General features: G+C 34.5%; 1 protein-coding gene across 2 annotated transcripts in view; it reads right to left on the minus strand.

The window, feature by feature from the left end:
- Window positions 1-18,507, minus strand: part of Kdm2 (Lysine demethylase 2) — a 90,157-nt gene that overhangs the window by 19,492 nt on the left and 52,158 nt on the right. For both annotated transcript variants that reach the window (XR_012468173.1, XM_023160369.2), the window contains exon 3: window positions 5,721-5,952. Coding sequence is in view for 1 of the 2 variants with exons in the window: in XM_023160369.2 (XP_023016137.2) it covers window positions 5,721-5,952 (232 nt within the window). In the remaining variant the exon portion in view is untranslated. The remainder of the gene's footprint in view (window positions 1-5,720; window positions 5,953-18,507) is intronic.

The following is an 18,507-nucleotide window of genomic DNA, read 5'->3' on the forward strand; positions in this document are numbered from 1 at the left end:
AGTTCCAGAAATTCACATAAGTGTTTGCTAACTCTTGAACATCTACTACAAAGTAAACAAGTGAGGATTTTTCCAGCAAAAGATTTACAAACACAAGACGAGATGAACTGTACGGAATCATTCAATCCAGAGCGGTCAGGAATATTGATTTTGCTATTGTTTTGCTCACGAAGAGTATTCAACAAGAACCCCAACAATTCGGAACAATCCTCTTGTTGTCCTAACGAGTATCTATTGGACTTCAAAGACTCCAGGAAATCGGTTGGAGGGAAAGATGATACATTCTTACGAAACTGCAACTGCATGAACAGGTGTTTGAGTTTGATGAATAAGTAGGAAACATTCCCGTTCTCGTTCATCATTAAAACCTCGTTCTTGAAATTCTTCGTCATGAACAACACTTGTAAAATGTTATTCATGTAGCAAGTGTTTCTTAAATTATCCAATCCAATTTTCTTCTCTAGATTTTCAGGACAACTCTCTACTGATTAGTAAGAAAGAACACGTTTCACAGAATCTCCATTTCTCAAGCTGCGATCGATCCTTCAAAGTGAAGAAGGGTTTCGTAGAGGGATCGATTCGGCTCTTGCTTCATGAAGCTCTTCCACTGGAAGGGAACCAGAACTACGAGAACTGCAACTCATATTTGGGGGGCAAGAAGAAGGTGGATCAATCACTTGTGAATTAACCTTGATAGGAGACTGATGAATATCCACATATATCGGCTTGTTTCGAAGAGATTTCAGTTCCGTGCTGAAATTAGGGCAATGCATGAACTCATTGATTGTATTATTAAAATAGATATTACCTATCTCTTCATTTTTCATGAGACCCTTACTTATTTAAACAGTTTGTTTGGGTCAAATTTAGTAATTAAAATTTAACCTCCTTTCTGTTGAGAGATTGATTTGATATTTGGTACACATATTTAGTTTTGACGACAATATAATTTAATAAAATTTGTATTATGGTGAATCCAAGATGGCCGCAGCTACAACATGGCGGATTATTTCACAACTACTTCAATATGGATATCAAATGACATGTCTTGACTAGTGGAATAGTAGTACACTTCGAAATATTGACATAACGAAAGGATTGGTAAACAGCGCTATCGGCTACATTGCAGACGTTATTTGGCCTCACTTTAGTCGAACTCAAATGTACGAAACACATGAAAATAACATTGTCAGAGGTAACTGAAAATTTGGAAATATCTGTTACATACATCTACTGTCCATTTTATTTTGAGAAAAAAAAAATCACCCATAGAAAATCAGAATTTGGCAAGCATTCACAAGTTGACGAAGGAAAGGCGATTTTTTTTTAATGGCATACTAAGAGGTGTCGAAAATAATAAAGACTTTCTTTATAAAGTATGTCAAATCAGCATGTCATAATAACGAGTTGTTCCACCTTGCTGAAACGTAACATCAGTTGTAAACTCATTTGAGTTTGTCAATGATCCAAACTGGTAGATAGGCAGAAGTCGTGCTTTGGAATGGTCCGCCGGATCACCCGATGACGCCTACAGATTTTTTGAGGGAATGTACCGCAGTCCATTCCAGAACTCGTAGATCCATGTGAGACCTATCAAACGTGATATCACAAAAACACTTTATATTTGAAAATAAAAGTTGTTGGCGTCCTCTCAGTAACTGGTGATACCACACTACTCTTTTTCTTATTAAAAAGTACATAAACTTTGCCCGACCATGATACCTTATCCCGTTAAAAGGGAATTTTTAAGTTCGCACTGTATATTATTCATAGGAGAGTCTTCTAAAAAATTGTGAGATGAGGTTTAGAAACACCGTTGTGAAAACACAAACGCTCTGATGTATAGAAACGATAACGTCGATGAAGTCGCGGCAATAAATTTACTTTAAACATTACGTTGTAACTCAAGGCCAGTAAAATTATCTGCTCGGACTTTCATCACACTTTAGAATAATTACATGGTATAGTATAGAATATCTCATTCTTATGAATGAAACAGATTATAGGATTGCAATTTAATTCTACATATCTTCATTGTAGATTAGATGTTCACGTTTCTGGCATTTCCTCTTGAATTTTCGAAAACTGTTCCTTTATGAATGAAGAAAAGCAATATTCCTTTTTCCAAAACAAGTTGCCCCATATTTTGTAGGTCATACATTACGTAACTAAAAAAATTTAAAAAAAAAGAAAACTTTTGTATGCCATTTATGAATACTTAATTAATATCATTATTTCGGCAAACAATTTTTGACCTACAAAATATGGGACAACCTGTAATTGAAATAATATGACCAATATTCGCCATTTCCATCACAGTTTTCAGACACTCAGTAAAAAATAACAAAAACGCAAATATATCGGTCTCAATTATTAGACACTACTATTATTTCAACAAGTAGTTTACGACCTACAAAATATGAATCAGTTCAAGAAACACAAAAATAATGATGGTAAGATTTATAGTTATTGTTTCTATAATTATTTTGGCAAACAATTTTAAGACTACAAAATATGGGACAACCTGTAATCGAAATAATAGGACCAATATTCACCATTTCTATCATAAAAGATTTCAGTAATGGAATAAAAAATACTAGAAACGTAAATATAACGATGCTTAGATTTTTCGTCTTCAATATTATTTTTTCTATGAGTAGTGTACGACCTACAAAATATAGGACAGTCAATATTCGAAAGACGTAGATCATTACTCATCACATGTAACTTTTTTAAAACGCGACAACATTATAAGAAATACAAAAATAATTATCGTTAGATTTATGGCTATAATTATTATTATTATTATTCGGCAAACAATGTTTTGACCTACAAAATATGGGACAACCTGTAATCAATAAAATATGAACTATATTCACCATTTTTATTATAAAAGATTTCAGAATCGCAGTAAAAGTACCAGAAACACAAATATAATGATTGTCATGATAAACTTATTAAAAAAATATAAATGGTACCGGAAACACAAAAATAATGAACTGAACGTCATTATTATCATTATTTCAGCAGACAAATTGTGACCTACAAAATATGGGACAACCTGTGATCTAAAAATGAGGATCAATTTTCATCATTTCCATAATGAATAATGAAAGTAACTATTTTGATCATTATTATCATTCTTTCAGCAGGCAATTTATGACCTATGATATATGATACACCCTGTAGTCAATAGAACATAATCATTATTTATAATCGGCATACATAGTTTTCAAAAATTTAAGAAAGATTATCAATAACGCACAAAACATGTCATTTTATTTTCTTTATGTAATATATGACCTACAAAATATGGGCCAACTTGTTTTGGAAAAAGGAATATTACTTTTCTTCATTCATAATGGAACAGTTTTCGAAAATGCAAGAAGAAATGCCGGAAACGTAAAAATGTGATCTTCAATATAGATATGTATAAATAAATTGCAACCCTATAAACTGTTATCTTTTTAAGAATGAAACATTTTATACCATGTAATTGTTCAAAAGTGTGATGAAAGTCCCAGCGGATTATTTTACTGGCTTTAGTTACAACCTCATGTTTGAAGTAAATTAAATACTGCGACTTTATATCGACGGTATCTTTCTATCCGTCAACGCGTTTCTGTTGTCACACCGGTATTAGAACCTACGATCGATCTATGGTCTAGTAGACAAACGTTCGTCACGTCATGCTACGAATAATTTAATCGACGGGTTCCATAAGTTGATACCACGTTATTGAAAATTGTATGCATAAATATTCTTCCCACTAAAAACATTACCGCAAACGCATCCAACTCGAATTCGGATTCACAGTTTGTTTATTAGTTTCAATTTGACTTAAAAAGCCTTCTCCAGACGTGTAATCACCTTTTGAGGTTTGTGTATATTATCCACGTTAATAAACAAACAATTTTCATAATTTTCTTTTATTCTAAACGAGTTTCGCTAACACCGCAGCTTCATCGGTAGTAATATAGTACACATTGGACTACAATTCTTATTTACAACAGTAATAGTTACCTCACTTAATTGAGATAACGGTTTAATTTTGAAAACAATTACGTCAGTTCTTGGACAGCAGGATTTGTAATATGAATAATTATTGGCATTATGAAAAAAAAGGTTGCTCTTATTGATTTTAAGAGACTCCATCAGGTTCAATTTATGTCCTTTATTTTCTGTATAGAGTATGTCATAGATAGTGTTGAAATCGTGACTGTTCTCCAAAAGGTGGCACGCGTAGGTGGAATTGGGCTTCCTCGATTCCAAACTTCTTTTATGTTCGTAGATTCTCATTTTGAAATTTCTTGAAGTCCTTCCTATATAAATTTTTGGGCATGATCCGCAAGTTAGTTTGTAGGCACCTGATCTGGTATCCTTGTCTATGTGTGACTTGTTTTTTATACAGGGCGTGTAAGTCAGAAACTGACGTGTAATCAATTTTTATTTCTAGGGGGACTAATTCCAATGCGTTGGATCAGCAGAAGGGGTCCAGTGGAGTCGCCAGCTAGATCACCTGATCTCACACCGATGGACTTCTTTCTGTGGGGACAATGAAGTCGAAAGTGTACTCTACTAAGCCTACAAATCTGAAAGACCTGCGACAAAGAATTGTTCGGGAATGCCGATTGCTGACTCCGAACATCTTGAATAATGTATGGAACGCTCTCGAGAGTAGACTGTATATTGTATGGAACTAGGTGGAGGTCATTTTGAACACTGTATCCGTTGACTTTATTTCCACTGATATTATTTTTTGTTGATTTCCTCATTTAAATGAACGACAGCGAATTTCCTGTTTTTTCTTGAATAAAACGTTCAACATTTAATTTCTAAATAACGAATTAAACAATTTCAAAAAAATTACAGAGGTAATAGAGGGACAAAAGACCTTTCAAATGATGTATCACTCGACCCCTCATGCCATTGAAAAAAATAGGGGGGTTAGTTGCTAACCGCAGGGTGTGAAGTTTCGGGTATTATTTTCATATCAGAATTAGTCCGCCTTGAAATAAAAATTGTCGTGTTCTTTGAAATTTTCGATTACAGAGGGGGTCAAGTTTTCGTTGGAACGCCCTGTATGTCTCTACCTAAGGAGTTACCAGGCTTATATGCTATGTAAATATTTGTTTATTTAGTAGTCTTTTGATTTTATCTGATGCTTTTCCATAATATGTTAATGTCTAGAAGGTGTCAGTATTATATTTAATTTGAAGATATACTTGGTTGATGGTTCGTTCGAAGTTTTTTATCAAATATTGGCACCTTCAAAATCCTTCAAAGATCATTTAGGAAAGATTTCAAGAAGTATCTGGAGATTAATAAGAGCATACACTCAAATTTCCTATTGAATTACTAACAAGAGGCAAACCATAACCACTCACCATTGTTAAACTTTTTTTCATAATGCCAATAATAATTCATATTAAAAATTTACCTGCTGTGTAAGAACTGAGATTGTTATTGTTTTTCAAATTTAAACAGTTACCTCATTTACCATTAACCAATTAAGTGACTGTTGTATATAAGATTTGTATGTAGTCCAGTGGTATTAGAGAAACGCGCCTAGAATATCATGTATAGTAAGTATCATTAATTTTCATCAGGTCAGTTCGATCCAATGATGTTACCAATAATATATTCAATTTGGATTAGACAGATTATCATAACAACTAATCAAAATTTAAAGCATTATAATTATTAGCTGATAGTCTTACCTTACTACAGTGGGACTTTGTACATAATTTTCTAACTTAGTATGGGAAAATTCTAATGATATCACATTTAAGAGTCTATCTTTCTCTGGATCTTCGTAATATTTCTGCCAATCTTTCATAGTCATTTCGCTATTTTTTTGAGTATTGACATCCATAACGTCTAACACCCTTCTAGATCCGACGCACATTCGGACGTCATTTATGGAAAAATTTGATGTAGGTACACGTAGACCTGAAACAAACAAGAAATTCAACTCTTGGAAGCGATTGTCAAATTGCCAAAACATTAAATTTAACCGGAACATTAAAATTTTTGGTGTTCTTTGATATAAGACAAGATAGCTCTTTTTGCAAAGAGTGTACATGAATATTATGAATTTTTGAGTTTCAGCTTCTTTAGCATATAAAAATTGTAATCCCAAAAGGAAAGAAAATACCATCAAATATAAGTAAAAAATCATAAATGAAATTTATAAATCAATTACAGATTTTCCTTATAAATTCAAATAAGTCAATGGTCTATTTATTATACGAGGGCGGTATGAAAAGTTTCCTACCTCGGCATGAAGATGGCAGCACTCATAAATGAGAGCTAGAGAATTTCATTGTTCATCTGGTGACAGTTACTCACGAAAATTTCAGCCATTGGATTCTGTGTATGGGGACTCTGCACATCATGTACCACAGTGAAATATAGGGCAGCTGCATTTAAAGGTGGCCGTAAGAGCTTGGGAGACGATGGATGTTCGAGACGTCCAAAAACTGCAACTACCGACGAAAACATCGCCAAAGTTCACCAAATGGTGCTAGACGACGGCCGAATCAAAGTGAGAGAGATAGCAGAGGTCATGAACATGTCAACATTTAGGCATGAGAAAGCTGTCCGCACGTTGGGTGCCGCATTTACTCACGTTAGACCAAAAACTTGTTCGAATGAACATTTTCAATGTTGTTGTTGTTGGCGTAGTAAAGACGCGATAAATCCCAGTTTTGGTGCCGATTAATTACTGTCGATGAAACTTGAATACAACATTATACGCCCGAAACAAAAATACAGTCCTAACAGTGGACTGCAAAGGGGGAACTGGTTCAAAAAATAAAAAACTGTTTTTTCAGCTGGGAAAGTGATGAAGACTGTTTTTCGGGATAGTCATGGAGTTATTTTAATCGAATATCTTTAAAAAGAAAAATCATTACAGGAGCATACTACGCATCATTACTTCACAAGCTGGAGGCGGAACTTGCGGAAAAACGACCACATCTGCAGAGAAAGAAAATCCCGTTTAAGCAAGACAACGCACCGTCTCACACCTCAACGGTTGCCACGGCGAAAATTCACGAATTACGGTTTAAACTGCTTAACCATCCACCTTACTCTCCAGATGTAGCCCCAAGCGACTTATTTTTGTATTTTCATCTAAAGATTACGCTCGAGGAACAGATATTTTCGTCGAATCAATCACCTCCGTAAACAATTAATTTGCAGAGAAAAACGCCGAGTACTGTTTGGACGGGTTATAGAGATGGGAGGAGTGTATAGAGTTAAAATGACTATGTTGAGGAATAAAAAAATCTGAAAAATGCCTTGTATCTTCGTTAGGTCGGAAACTTTTCATATCACCCTCGTGACCCAGTTCAAACTCATGGAAAACGCTACACAACGTAATCAATGAAAAAATATTGATATACAGGGCTATTCAAACTCCAGCCTATGGACGGCAATCTCCTAAACTGAAAGATTTAAAAAGTCATCTCTAGATATTTTGGTCCCAAAGATATACGAGAAACACCGGAAAAGTCTGAATTTCATTTTTGGATGTATATAATTTGTTTGCGAAAATATTGACAAATCTGTTTGCTCTCAGAATATGTTCATAGAATGTTAGTGCATGGACTCGCCCAACTTGGGTCATGTTGAATTTTAAAATATGGTCCTGTATTTTTTGGTCGACAGTATACAGGCTGATCCCACTATCTCGAAAACGGTAAGACCTACAAGGAAAGGTTAAATTGGACAAAAGTTTTCTATTTTGGGGAATTGAAATAATCTGTCTTCAGATCGATATCAGATCGATATTTTTGAAATATTCTCCAAAAATTGGAATTATTGAATTTTATTTTTTGGCTCTACCGTCTGCATTTTGAATAATTAAAAAAAGGCAGAGGAACTTTCTATACTGTTTCATATTTGTTATAATCTGATATAAACCAATTTGCAATGCGATGTTTCGTTCATTAGATTTCATCATACTTAATTTTTTTAAATACGGACCTCTAGATTTTTCATTGGTTTTTGTAACTACTGTAATTACAAATGCAGCTACGTATTACAATACAGGTCCGTATTAAAAAAATAAGTTGATGATAAAATATAATTGTTTTAGATCACTATTAATTTGAATAGGGCCAAAATATTAATACAACCAACTCAATCTCAAGCCGTTTTATTTCACACTGCGGCTCGGGAAACGATGCCTTATACAAAAAACATACTTTTTATATTAACACTTTTTACAATCTAAAATATACCCAGTGTTCTAAATAACTTAATATCTAACACCTCTTCCCTAAAAATAATGTCACCCAAAGAAAACTTCTATAAATTCTAATCACATTCTTAACCTATCCGGTTGTTTCAACTGAATCTAAATTGCGAATAATAAAAAGTGAATCATCGGAAACAGTTTCTGGTTCAGCTACATTCAAAAAATGTTGAGTAATTTCTTTGCAAACAGGAGCTAAATGACCCTTTATTCCACATCTATAGCATATGCAATTTTTATAGGTACAATCACTTGTCAAATGATTTTTCCGACCGCACACTGAACACAATTTTGAGCTGCTTAGCGCTTGAATCTTTCCATGATGCTTACCCCCAGTGTAAGATGATGAACCCTGTTTCACCCTAGGATCAGATCGCTGGGTATAACGTTGCCCTTGACTGCGTTGGCAATGAAAATTTACCGGTTCAGCCTTGATGTTTACAGCTCCCCAACTCTGTCTGACGGTATGTTCCTTCAAAGCCGATTCCTTGGATAGTGCCAACTTTACCATTTGTTTTAAATTTACTGATGATTTTGAAGCGTCTTCTTCAAATAAACGGTCCATGATTTTTGAGTCATTTATGCCAATAACAAAGATATCTCTCATAACTGTTCCAAGTTCGTCACCAAACTGACAATTTGAAGCTAATTTCTTTATTTTAGCTTCCCAGTCCGCAACACTTTCACTAGTTTCGCGGCTTGCTGTGTAAAATTTTAGCCGTTCAGCAAATAACGATTTAACTGGAGCCAAATGTTCTGATAACAAATTGCATAAATCTTCGAAAGGTTTATCTTCTGGAAGGATTAAGCAAAGATTAAAGATTAAAGCAATGAAAAATTGCTTTAATCTTTCGAGGAAAACCGAAAAGTCAGAGTTTTCATGATTAAAGGTACTAAGCGAACCTAAAAGTCCCACTATTTCGGTAGTTGTCGTCTCTGGCATTTTGTTCACTGCGTTTTTAGGTTACGATAAGAATCCTCGTCGCCAATGTTTTAGATCACTATTAATTTGAATAGGGCCAAAATATTAATACAACCAACTCAATCTCAAGCTGTTTTATTTCACACTGCGGCTCGGGAAACGATGCCTTATACAAAAAACATACTTTTTATATTAACACTTTTTACAATCTAAAATATACCCAGTGTTCTAAATAACTTAATATCTAACAATAATGAACTAAACGTCGCATTGCAAATTGGTCGATATCAGATTATAACAAATATGAAGTATATGATGGAATTGGTCGATCCATAACTAACGTATTTAAAAAACACTTTATTGTGAGATTTTCACTAAACAGTTTTACAAAAATGCAACACGTGTTTCGCCATACAATGGCATGTAAAGAAATGCCCGAAGAAGCCATTGTATGGCGAAACACGTGTTGCCTTTTTGTAAAACTGTTTAGTGAAAATCTCACAAAGAAGTGTTTTTTGAAAACGTTAGTATTGAAAATTCCTCTGCCTTTCTTATATCATTCGAAAAAACGTCAGTATTGAAAGTTTCTCTACCTTTCTTATATCATTCGAAATGGAGGCGGTAGAGCCAAAATAACAATTCTTGTTTTTGACGAATATTTCAAAAACAACTAAAGATATTCTCTGTCTGAAAAGAGATCATTCTAGTTTCCCATATAAAAAAAATTTTGTCCATTTAACCGACATTGTTAGTGTTACCGTTTCCGAGATAGCAATAGTGGAGTCCGTTAAAAAACGGTCTGTATACTTAAAAGAAATTCATTTTTGTGGAGGAATTCGGAGTTTTTTTATAGATTTTTATAGATATTCTTTGGGTATCTTCATCTCTCACAATCTGAAAAATATAAAAACTGTAATGGGGAACTTTATACAAGTGTAGAAAGGGCAAACTTTTTAGTTTGTTGATATTTCGATTTGAAGTTAAATATGGGTAGTTTTTGTTTAAGGACAAAACACAAGTACTACAGGAAAATCCTTAAGGCGCACTAAGAGCAATGTCTGTGCGAAAGTAGCGATTCAGATTGGATTTGAATCGCTACTCAGGAAGTTTATTCCACGATTCAGATTGGATTTGAATCGCTACTCAGGAAGTTTATTCCACATAAACGCAGTTCTCCAGATGAAAAAATTATTAAACAGTGAAGATCGAGGTGTACTGAGTTGAACCCCAAAACGATTAGCCGTCTCGTATTTCTGATATGTACCGCTCTTGGTGGAATGAAATGTGCCAAGTCACTTGAACACTTCCCGTGAAAGTATCTATAGAAGAAAGACAAATCTCCAACCTTTTTTCGATGTTCCAGACTATCAAGGTTGCATGTGATGTTTGCGTCTCCAATTAGGCGGATGGCTCTTTTCTGGATGGATTACAGCAACTTCAGGCTATGTTTGGGGGCAGAGCTCCATACATGAAAACAATACTCCAAAGAAGGTCTGATCTAAGCTTTATAAAGCATCAAAAGTTGCTGGGTGTGTACAGTTTTCTGGCTCGGAAAAGTGTTCCACGCTTTTGAGAAGCACAGCCTTTGCAATTCCAGCAACATGATTGTGCCAAGACATATTGGTGTCCATTTTAACCGCCAACAAACTTATCGAAGCAGAAAGCGGAATTGTCTGAGATTATACATTTATACGGAGACATTTTTTGTGTCATTGAATTGAACCTGGTTACTTTTACCCCGATTTGAAATCACTTCTAGATGCTCATTATGATATGCAACCTCCTGCTGCTGGTGAAGATGTGCCTCCGTAGCCCATGCCCTGGAATCCAAATGGAATGACGAGAAAAGTGTGCTATCGTCAGCAAAGCAATATATTGGATTCTTAGTTTTTTCAATAAGTCGTTGATATACAATAAAAAGAGGGTTGGAGACAATATGGATCCCTGGGGAACACCAGCGTTAATGGTGAAAATATTCGAGAGATATCCATCGACGGCCACTTACAGGGAACGTTCTTTCAGGAAACTGAAGAGGCATACACAAAAATGATCCGACAAGCCATATCATCGAAGCTGGGCCAGCAAACCCACATGCAACAAACGGTCAAAGGCCTGATTCTCCATTTTTCTCGATTGCGTTATTCCAGATATGGGTAACATACGATAGAAGGTCGCCTGTTGATCTTTGTTTCGATCGCTCAAGATGTTGAAGCCATCCAAATATTTGAGGATATGGTGGTTTACGACCTTCCTCATGATTTTTGACAACACTGATAGCAAAGCGACTGGTCTATAGTTATTTGGAAGGTTTTTTGCCCTTATTGGGAATAGGCTGAACGCGAGGAATCTGCAAGTTCATTTGCGCACTTTTTAAGTACGATGAAGGGCACTTGTTGATATTGAGTTGTTTCAAAATTCGCCTGACTAGACGCTGTGGCAATAGTAGGTGGTGTCTGTGGAATGGGACGCAAATTGTTCAGCTAGTAGATTTTCTTTTTCTATGGCTGTTGTTGCAATTGAACCATCCGCTTGTGATAGACGTGGAATTGTGGATTTTGTGAAGTTCTGATTAACAGCTTTAGCTACCGACCAGAAGGATCTAGACTCGTTGGGATTGGCAAGCAGTTTTTCCCTAATTATCTCATTGTGAAGTTCTTTGCTTTCATTTATTTTAAGTTTGCAGCTGTTGCGAGCATTAACAAACCTAGTTCGGTTTTCGGCACTGGGATTTTTGCGTCACTGTCGGTAGACAATATTTTCGAAGGCGACGGCTTATTCGCAATTTTTGTTGAATTAAGGTTTGCTGTTAGAAGGTCGTTTTATTGAAAGAGGAATATATGCGTCCATGGATGATAGAAGATAGAATAACTTCCGTGATTTCAGAAGCACAAGTTGATCTTTAGAGCTGAAACAAACCTCTAGCCAGGGTTCATAAGTAAAACAACTATAATATTATTTTAAATTTCCGAAATATGTTGGGTTCTGAGATGAATGAACTATTTTCTAAAATGAGGTGGCCTTTTGTAGTCTGACTCGCTGTTTTATATTCTCATGAACTATCAGACTATTCCACTATTCCTCGTATCATATTAGACAATGGAAGTCCTAACTAGTGAAATTCAATAAATAATGCATTTCGCACAATACCAGTATACATATTGAACTTTTCTGATATTTGGTATTTTTGCATCTAGTGTGGATTTTCATCAGACCAGTAAGGTATGGAACGCCCTTTCACTTTTTATTATCACAAATATTCACTCCTCAATTTATTCACCTAACAATTTATTTGTTTAAATTTAATTGATTCATGCATTTGTTGGACACATTAAAAACGATTGTTCGCAAAATGTGTTCTATTTTAAATGATACTTGATTTAAAATGTTACATGAATAAAATTGTTATTTGAATAAAAAAAGACTAATGAAATAACTTGAAGCTTTTATTGATTCCGAAGAAAAATATTGTTTCAGAGTATTGGAAAATGGAACGCCAATTTACTATATATTATGCTGAAAAATAATCTATATACATATAGTTCAACTCAGCAATGAACAAACATTTTTATTCAACAGTCATTGGAATGTATTATTCGAGTAAATTCAAAAAAAGGTTCAATTCCGCATATAATTTTGACCTTTGAATAAAATGTCAGTTATTTATATGACAGTTGAATTATAATGAAACTTTAAATTAACTTTCTAAAAGTAAATTTAGGAATAAAATTTCAATGAATATATTTGAATGACTGTCAAAGTTTTCCCATGAAACATTGTTGGTAATAAAAATAGACTTTCGTTTGTCTGAAAATATAGCAAATTAACTTTCCATACTAAATATTTTTTATGAATAATAAAGATTGTTATATTTCAATTTTATTGAAAGTGTTGAATATTTCCAACATTCACTTTAATGTATTCAGTTTAAAATTTGATTACAACTTTTGTGCAAAACATTCTCAAGCAAGTATCATTTTATTTTATCAATCTTTTTAAAAAGCTAATTTCTGACAAAGAATTACATTTTTTGATGATTTAAAAAGTTTGTTGTATTTGAAAGATACATTTAGAACGATTGTTGATAATTTTAATTCGGCACTGGTATCGAGCGGATTTATCAAGAACTTTAAGTGTTACATATGGCAACATGCTAGTTCATTTATAGTACGACAAAACGCCGTTCAACCGTGGCGCCGAATAAAAATTATCAACAATCAATTTAATTCATGTATCACTGAAATTCAACAAACAAAATAATTCAGCTCATTTCAAAGGAATATTAATAAATTGGTATTTTGTAAAAATTAATTGTTTTGATTGTTGCATTTAGGTGATACATAAATTAAATTGATTGTTGATAATTTGTATTCGTCGCTGCGGTCGAACGGATTATTACCGTACTATGACCAACGCCATACATATATGCAGTTGAGTAGTTCCACAAAAATACGCCCGACGTCAGTGCCGAATAAAAATTTTCAACAATCAATTCAATTCATGTATCACTGAAATTCAACAAACAAAATAATCCAGCTCATTTCAAAGAAATATTAATAAAAAGTAAAACGCCGTGACACGCCGTTTTACTTTCTATTGGTGTTTTGTAAAAATGAATTGTTTTGATTCAATATTTCAACCGAAGTCCTCTTCAGCCAGCTCATGGAAGAGACGTGCTTTATAAGAATGAAATTTTACCTTTTTTGAAATTTTCAACGGTGAATACAATATTCAAATTATTTATCATAGTGTCCGTCCTTACGGTCGGGCAATTTCAACTGTCGTATTACGTCTTGTTTAAGATTCTGTAGTACAATCCGCGCATATTTACATTCTCTGTATTTTCGTTCAATTCTGCTCACAATATACTGTGAAATGCAGTTTCACGATCCGGATCAATTTTATGGATTAATGTCCATACCCCTGGTTGAATATGCGCCAATGGATTAACAGCAATCAAGATTAAAATTTCAATTCTCTTTCTAAAAAATTATTGAACCTAGTATTGATCTTAAGAATATCAGAACGACGCCCTATACTCGTAAGCTGAAACGAATCAATATTTTGAGTTCAATAAGTTTAACAAGAGATATTGTAATTGAATATTCCATTCTAAACGTATGTTCAATAGTCTCAAACCCATCAAAAAATGAGTAATGTGCTCTCTATGAGGTACACAGCAGACAAAGCGCATAAAGAATTTTGAATGCATTGCAATTTTTGTCGATTACATTCAGGTAATTATAATAAACTGAAGCGCAGTATTCTATATGCGGATAAATGAGATATTTGACGAGTTGGAGTTTCATTTTGGTTCAGAGTTGATATTTAAATTTTTGAAGTGATTTCAGTTTGAAAAACGCTATTTTGAATATATTTTGGACATGGTCATTAAAATTCAAGTTTTGATCGATAGTGAATCCAAGATTTTTCGTTGAGTCAATATCAGTTTGATTCATTTTGAGAATATGTTGTTTGATTGGATAAGTCTATCTCTCAGAGCCTAAGGAGATTGCATCAGTTTTGTTTGGGTTGATAGGCAAGCCATGTTTTTCAGAATAAGCTTGGATGTTTTGGAGATCTTCGTTTATATTGCTCACATAGTTTTCTAAATCAAGATAAATCGCAAGGTGAATAAAATTGAAAATCGTCAGCATATAGATGAACTCGACAAAAGTTTAAACATGATGAAAAATAAAACATGAATATGACAAATAATAAGGGCCCGAGAATACTACCTTGGGGTACTCCAAAAATGGTTTATTTAAGTGCAGAGCATATCAGGTTACTTACCATCAAACGTTACTGTTTGTGATTGGTATCGGATATAGCTATCCATTAAAACTAACACTCTTTCCTGAAAGCCAATGAATTTTAATTTCGCAAGAAGAAGCTGAAAATTGACAAGTTCGAAAGCTTTGCTTCAATACAGAAGAACTAGAATCGATGGTAAAGATTTATCACCACAAGCGCATACATCATTTACGACTTTCAGATTTACAATAGACGCAGCGGGGAAGGAAATACGAAACGTTATCGGACATGTGGAGAGTGGTGAACTCACCTCACTAACATTGTTGGATTTGAGTAAAGCATTCAACTGTGTCAACAACAATATCCTTATCACCAAACTTGAAATTTATGGAATGACAGGTACAGCCTTGAACTTGTTTAATTCATACTTAACTAGAAGGAAACAAGCCATCTGCACAAACGGGGGATTCTCTGAGGAGAAAGTCGTTTCCCATAGACCTATCCTTTTTGTAATATATGCCTACTTACTACCTTACTACCTAGCACAGATGATACCACAATGATTCCCTCTAACTCGACAAGAGCAGTGAAATTGAATAAAAAGCTGTAAACTGGTTCCCTTCCAATAATTTAAAATTCAATAGGGACAAAGCTCAACAAATAATAATCTGTCCAAATAATAGGGTAACCAGACAGAAGCACATGAAATTATTAGATATAATTATTGATGACTCACTTAAATGGAAAAATCATCTCAGCTCTACCTTTTTCGCAAGCCGAAAAAGTACCAATATTACTAACTGCGTATTACTCACATTTAATGTATGGAACTCTTTTATGGAGAAAATTCTCTCATGCTCAAAAGATTTTCGGTATGAAAAAACCACTTAGAAAAATAGCTGGAGCTTCATTCAACGAACCATGGCAACCTCTCATCTTTTACAATGCAGATAAACTTAGACAATCGCTGAATAAACTAGAAACGTCTATACGAAATTCATTGGACTTCAAGTTGTATAACCATTTACCAGCTGACCTCACTCAGCTCAGTGCTCAGTTCAAGAGGAGAGTTGAAACATTCCTTTCAGAAAACTGTTTTTTCTCAACTCAGAATTATACGAATAGTACTTACACTGAATGATTTATTCACTTGATATTACCTGATGAACCTGGCCGCATGAAGTTGCGGCCAGCTTCATCACATTTCTTTCATAAAAAAAAATAAAAAAAAACAACTTTTTGTTTTCTGAAAATTGGTTATTTTGAAAATATTTTTAAAGCAGCAAAAAGAAAGATGTCTATGCGTAATTTCACCCATGTGAATTGAAAAGGGATTGCCCAATTTCAGTTAAGGTTGGTAAGAAAAAAATATTTTCATAAAATAACCATTTAAAAAATATATTTCTTGTTGCTATCTCGGTTATACATTTGATTCTTTGAAGCGGCTCATACGCGGTGATACAAAACTGTCACATTTGCACGCAGAGCTAGTGTACCATGTGTATCACAAAACTGACATATCTGGCACGGTATGCGGCTCTCTGGCTGAGTTTGATATTGCGTGGCGCGTCGTGCAAACTCGTGCATGTGTATGACAACAAAGTTATTATTTGTTTTAGATCGTGGTTCAGGCGGCTTGATTGTTGTTATTGCGTTACCAACATGGGTGTATGGAAGATGATACAGCTGGGCCAAACGTGATGGCGAGCCCGCCCCCATGCACACAAGTTCATTTTCAATGTAACCCCACTACACTCTTGCGTAGTGTATCATTACTTGTCTTCCAATGCTGTTGGTCTTTGGCATTGTCTGAATAATTCGTGTTAAAAACTCCCATCGCCTAACAAAAAACCAGTCATAAAGAATCAGGCAGGTGAAATAATTTTCAAAGTGTTAAATGTGAGTCGGATACGTTATCAAATATGAAAAACAAAACATCTCTCGCTACAGGTAACATTAAATAAATTTAAAAAATAACTATTTCAACATAAATCTTTATTTTGCATTAGGTATTTCAATAAGAACCATTGAAAGTGTGGTTAAAGAAGGTGAACAATTAATTTCTGCAAATAACGGAGAAGTAAAATTTTCCACCCCAAGAAAGAAGCGGCCTAAAGAGTACCAGTAACTGATATTCCCGAGTATGCGTATTCCAATATTAAACGGATTATTTACGACTTTCATATGACGGAAGGGTGTCGTATTACGGTAAAAAAGGTCCAACACAAAATTAATGACTTTTTGGTAGTTATGGCTTCCGAAACATCTCTTCGTAGAATTAAAAAAAAAAAAGATTTCAAATTATTTTCGTAGCCAACAGCCACCAATTATGTTTCTTGATGAAACATACCTTCATAGTGGACATACATCTTCCAAGACGGATAAATCAACCAAAAGGTTATTCAAAAATATTGCAAAGGGACTAAAACTCATTATTGTCCATGCAGGAGGTGACATGGGCTGTATACCTAATTGTCGGCATATATTCAAATCAGGTACAACATCAGGGAATCATCATTCAGAAATGAATTCTGAAAATTATGGTAAATTTACCTGTGAGTTCGGTATTCGCAATGCTCCATACCATTTCAAATTAATCCAGCCCCTAAGACAAATTCTAGGAAGGCTGACATGGTGAAGTGGCTGCACGAAAAAACCATTATGTTCACCCCTAACATGCTCAAACCCGAATTATACGAGTTGATCAAGGTAAATAAAAAGCATCATATTAGATACAAATTTGAACATGAGGTTCTGCTTGAACTCGGACATAACGTTTTGCGACTTCCACCCAACCATCCGGATAAGAATCCCATTGAACTCATTTGGGCTACTGTCAAAAACAACGTGTCCCAAAAGAATGTAACTGTCAAGTTGAAGATGTGAGGAAACTGGTGGAGCACTAGTTCGATCAAATAACTTCCGATAAATGGCAAAAACGTTGTCGACATATAGTAGATAAAGAACGGAAATATTGGAAAAATGAAACATTCACAAACGTTTAAACAGAGGTGGGTAAATCCAGTGATTAAAGATGAAGGAAATTTGTATTCAGATAGTGACTGATTTAAGTTTATTTTTAGGTAAGTGTATCATCACATAACATTTTAATGAACTGTACTACTACCTATAATACTAAATAAAATATGAAAATAAATAACAAAGAAGTCATGTTCGATTTGCTACCCCAATTGTTGTGGAATTGGCCGCGGTGGTAGTGCGTCCGACTCACGATCGGAAGGTCGTGTGTTCGATTCCCGCCTCGACCAGATATTTTTCTCGAGAGAATTTATCTGGTTGAAGCTGGAATGATTCTGCAACCGTGTTAGGAATCACACGTTGAAAGGTAAGACCTCGTTAGTACTCAGCTCGCACAAGTTTCTTAACTTCTGAGAGTTGTCGTTCGTATGGGGGCGGCAGCTGATTAACGAAAAAACAGATTTTAAACAGAAACAGATTTTTTAAAACAGAATTAAAACTAATTATAGGTACGACACTGGCCGGCAAGTGGCTTATCGTAATCCAATAGTAATTTAGTTGGGAGAGTCTATACCTGCGCGATCGCTCGCCA

This window comes from Leptinotarsa decemlineata, unplaced genomic scaffold, assembly GCF_025532065.1.
Source record: "Leptinotarsa decemlineata unplaced genomic scaffold, Ldec_3_MD MMD2_tig00078346_RagTag_RagTag, whole genome shotgun sequence".
Taxonomy (NCBI): domain Eukaryota; kingdom Metazoa; phylum Arthropoda; class Insecta; order Coleoptera; family Chrysomelidae; genus Leptinotarsa; species Leptinotarsa decemlineata.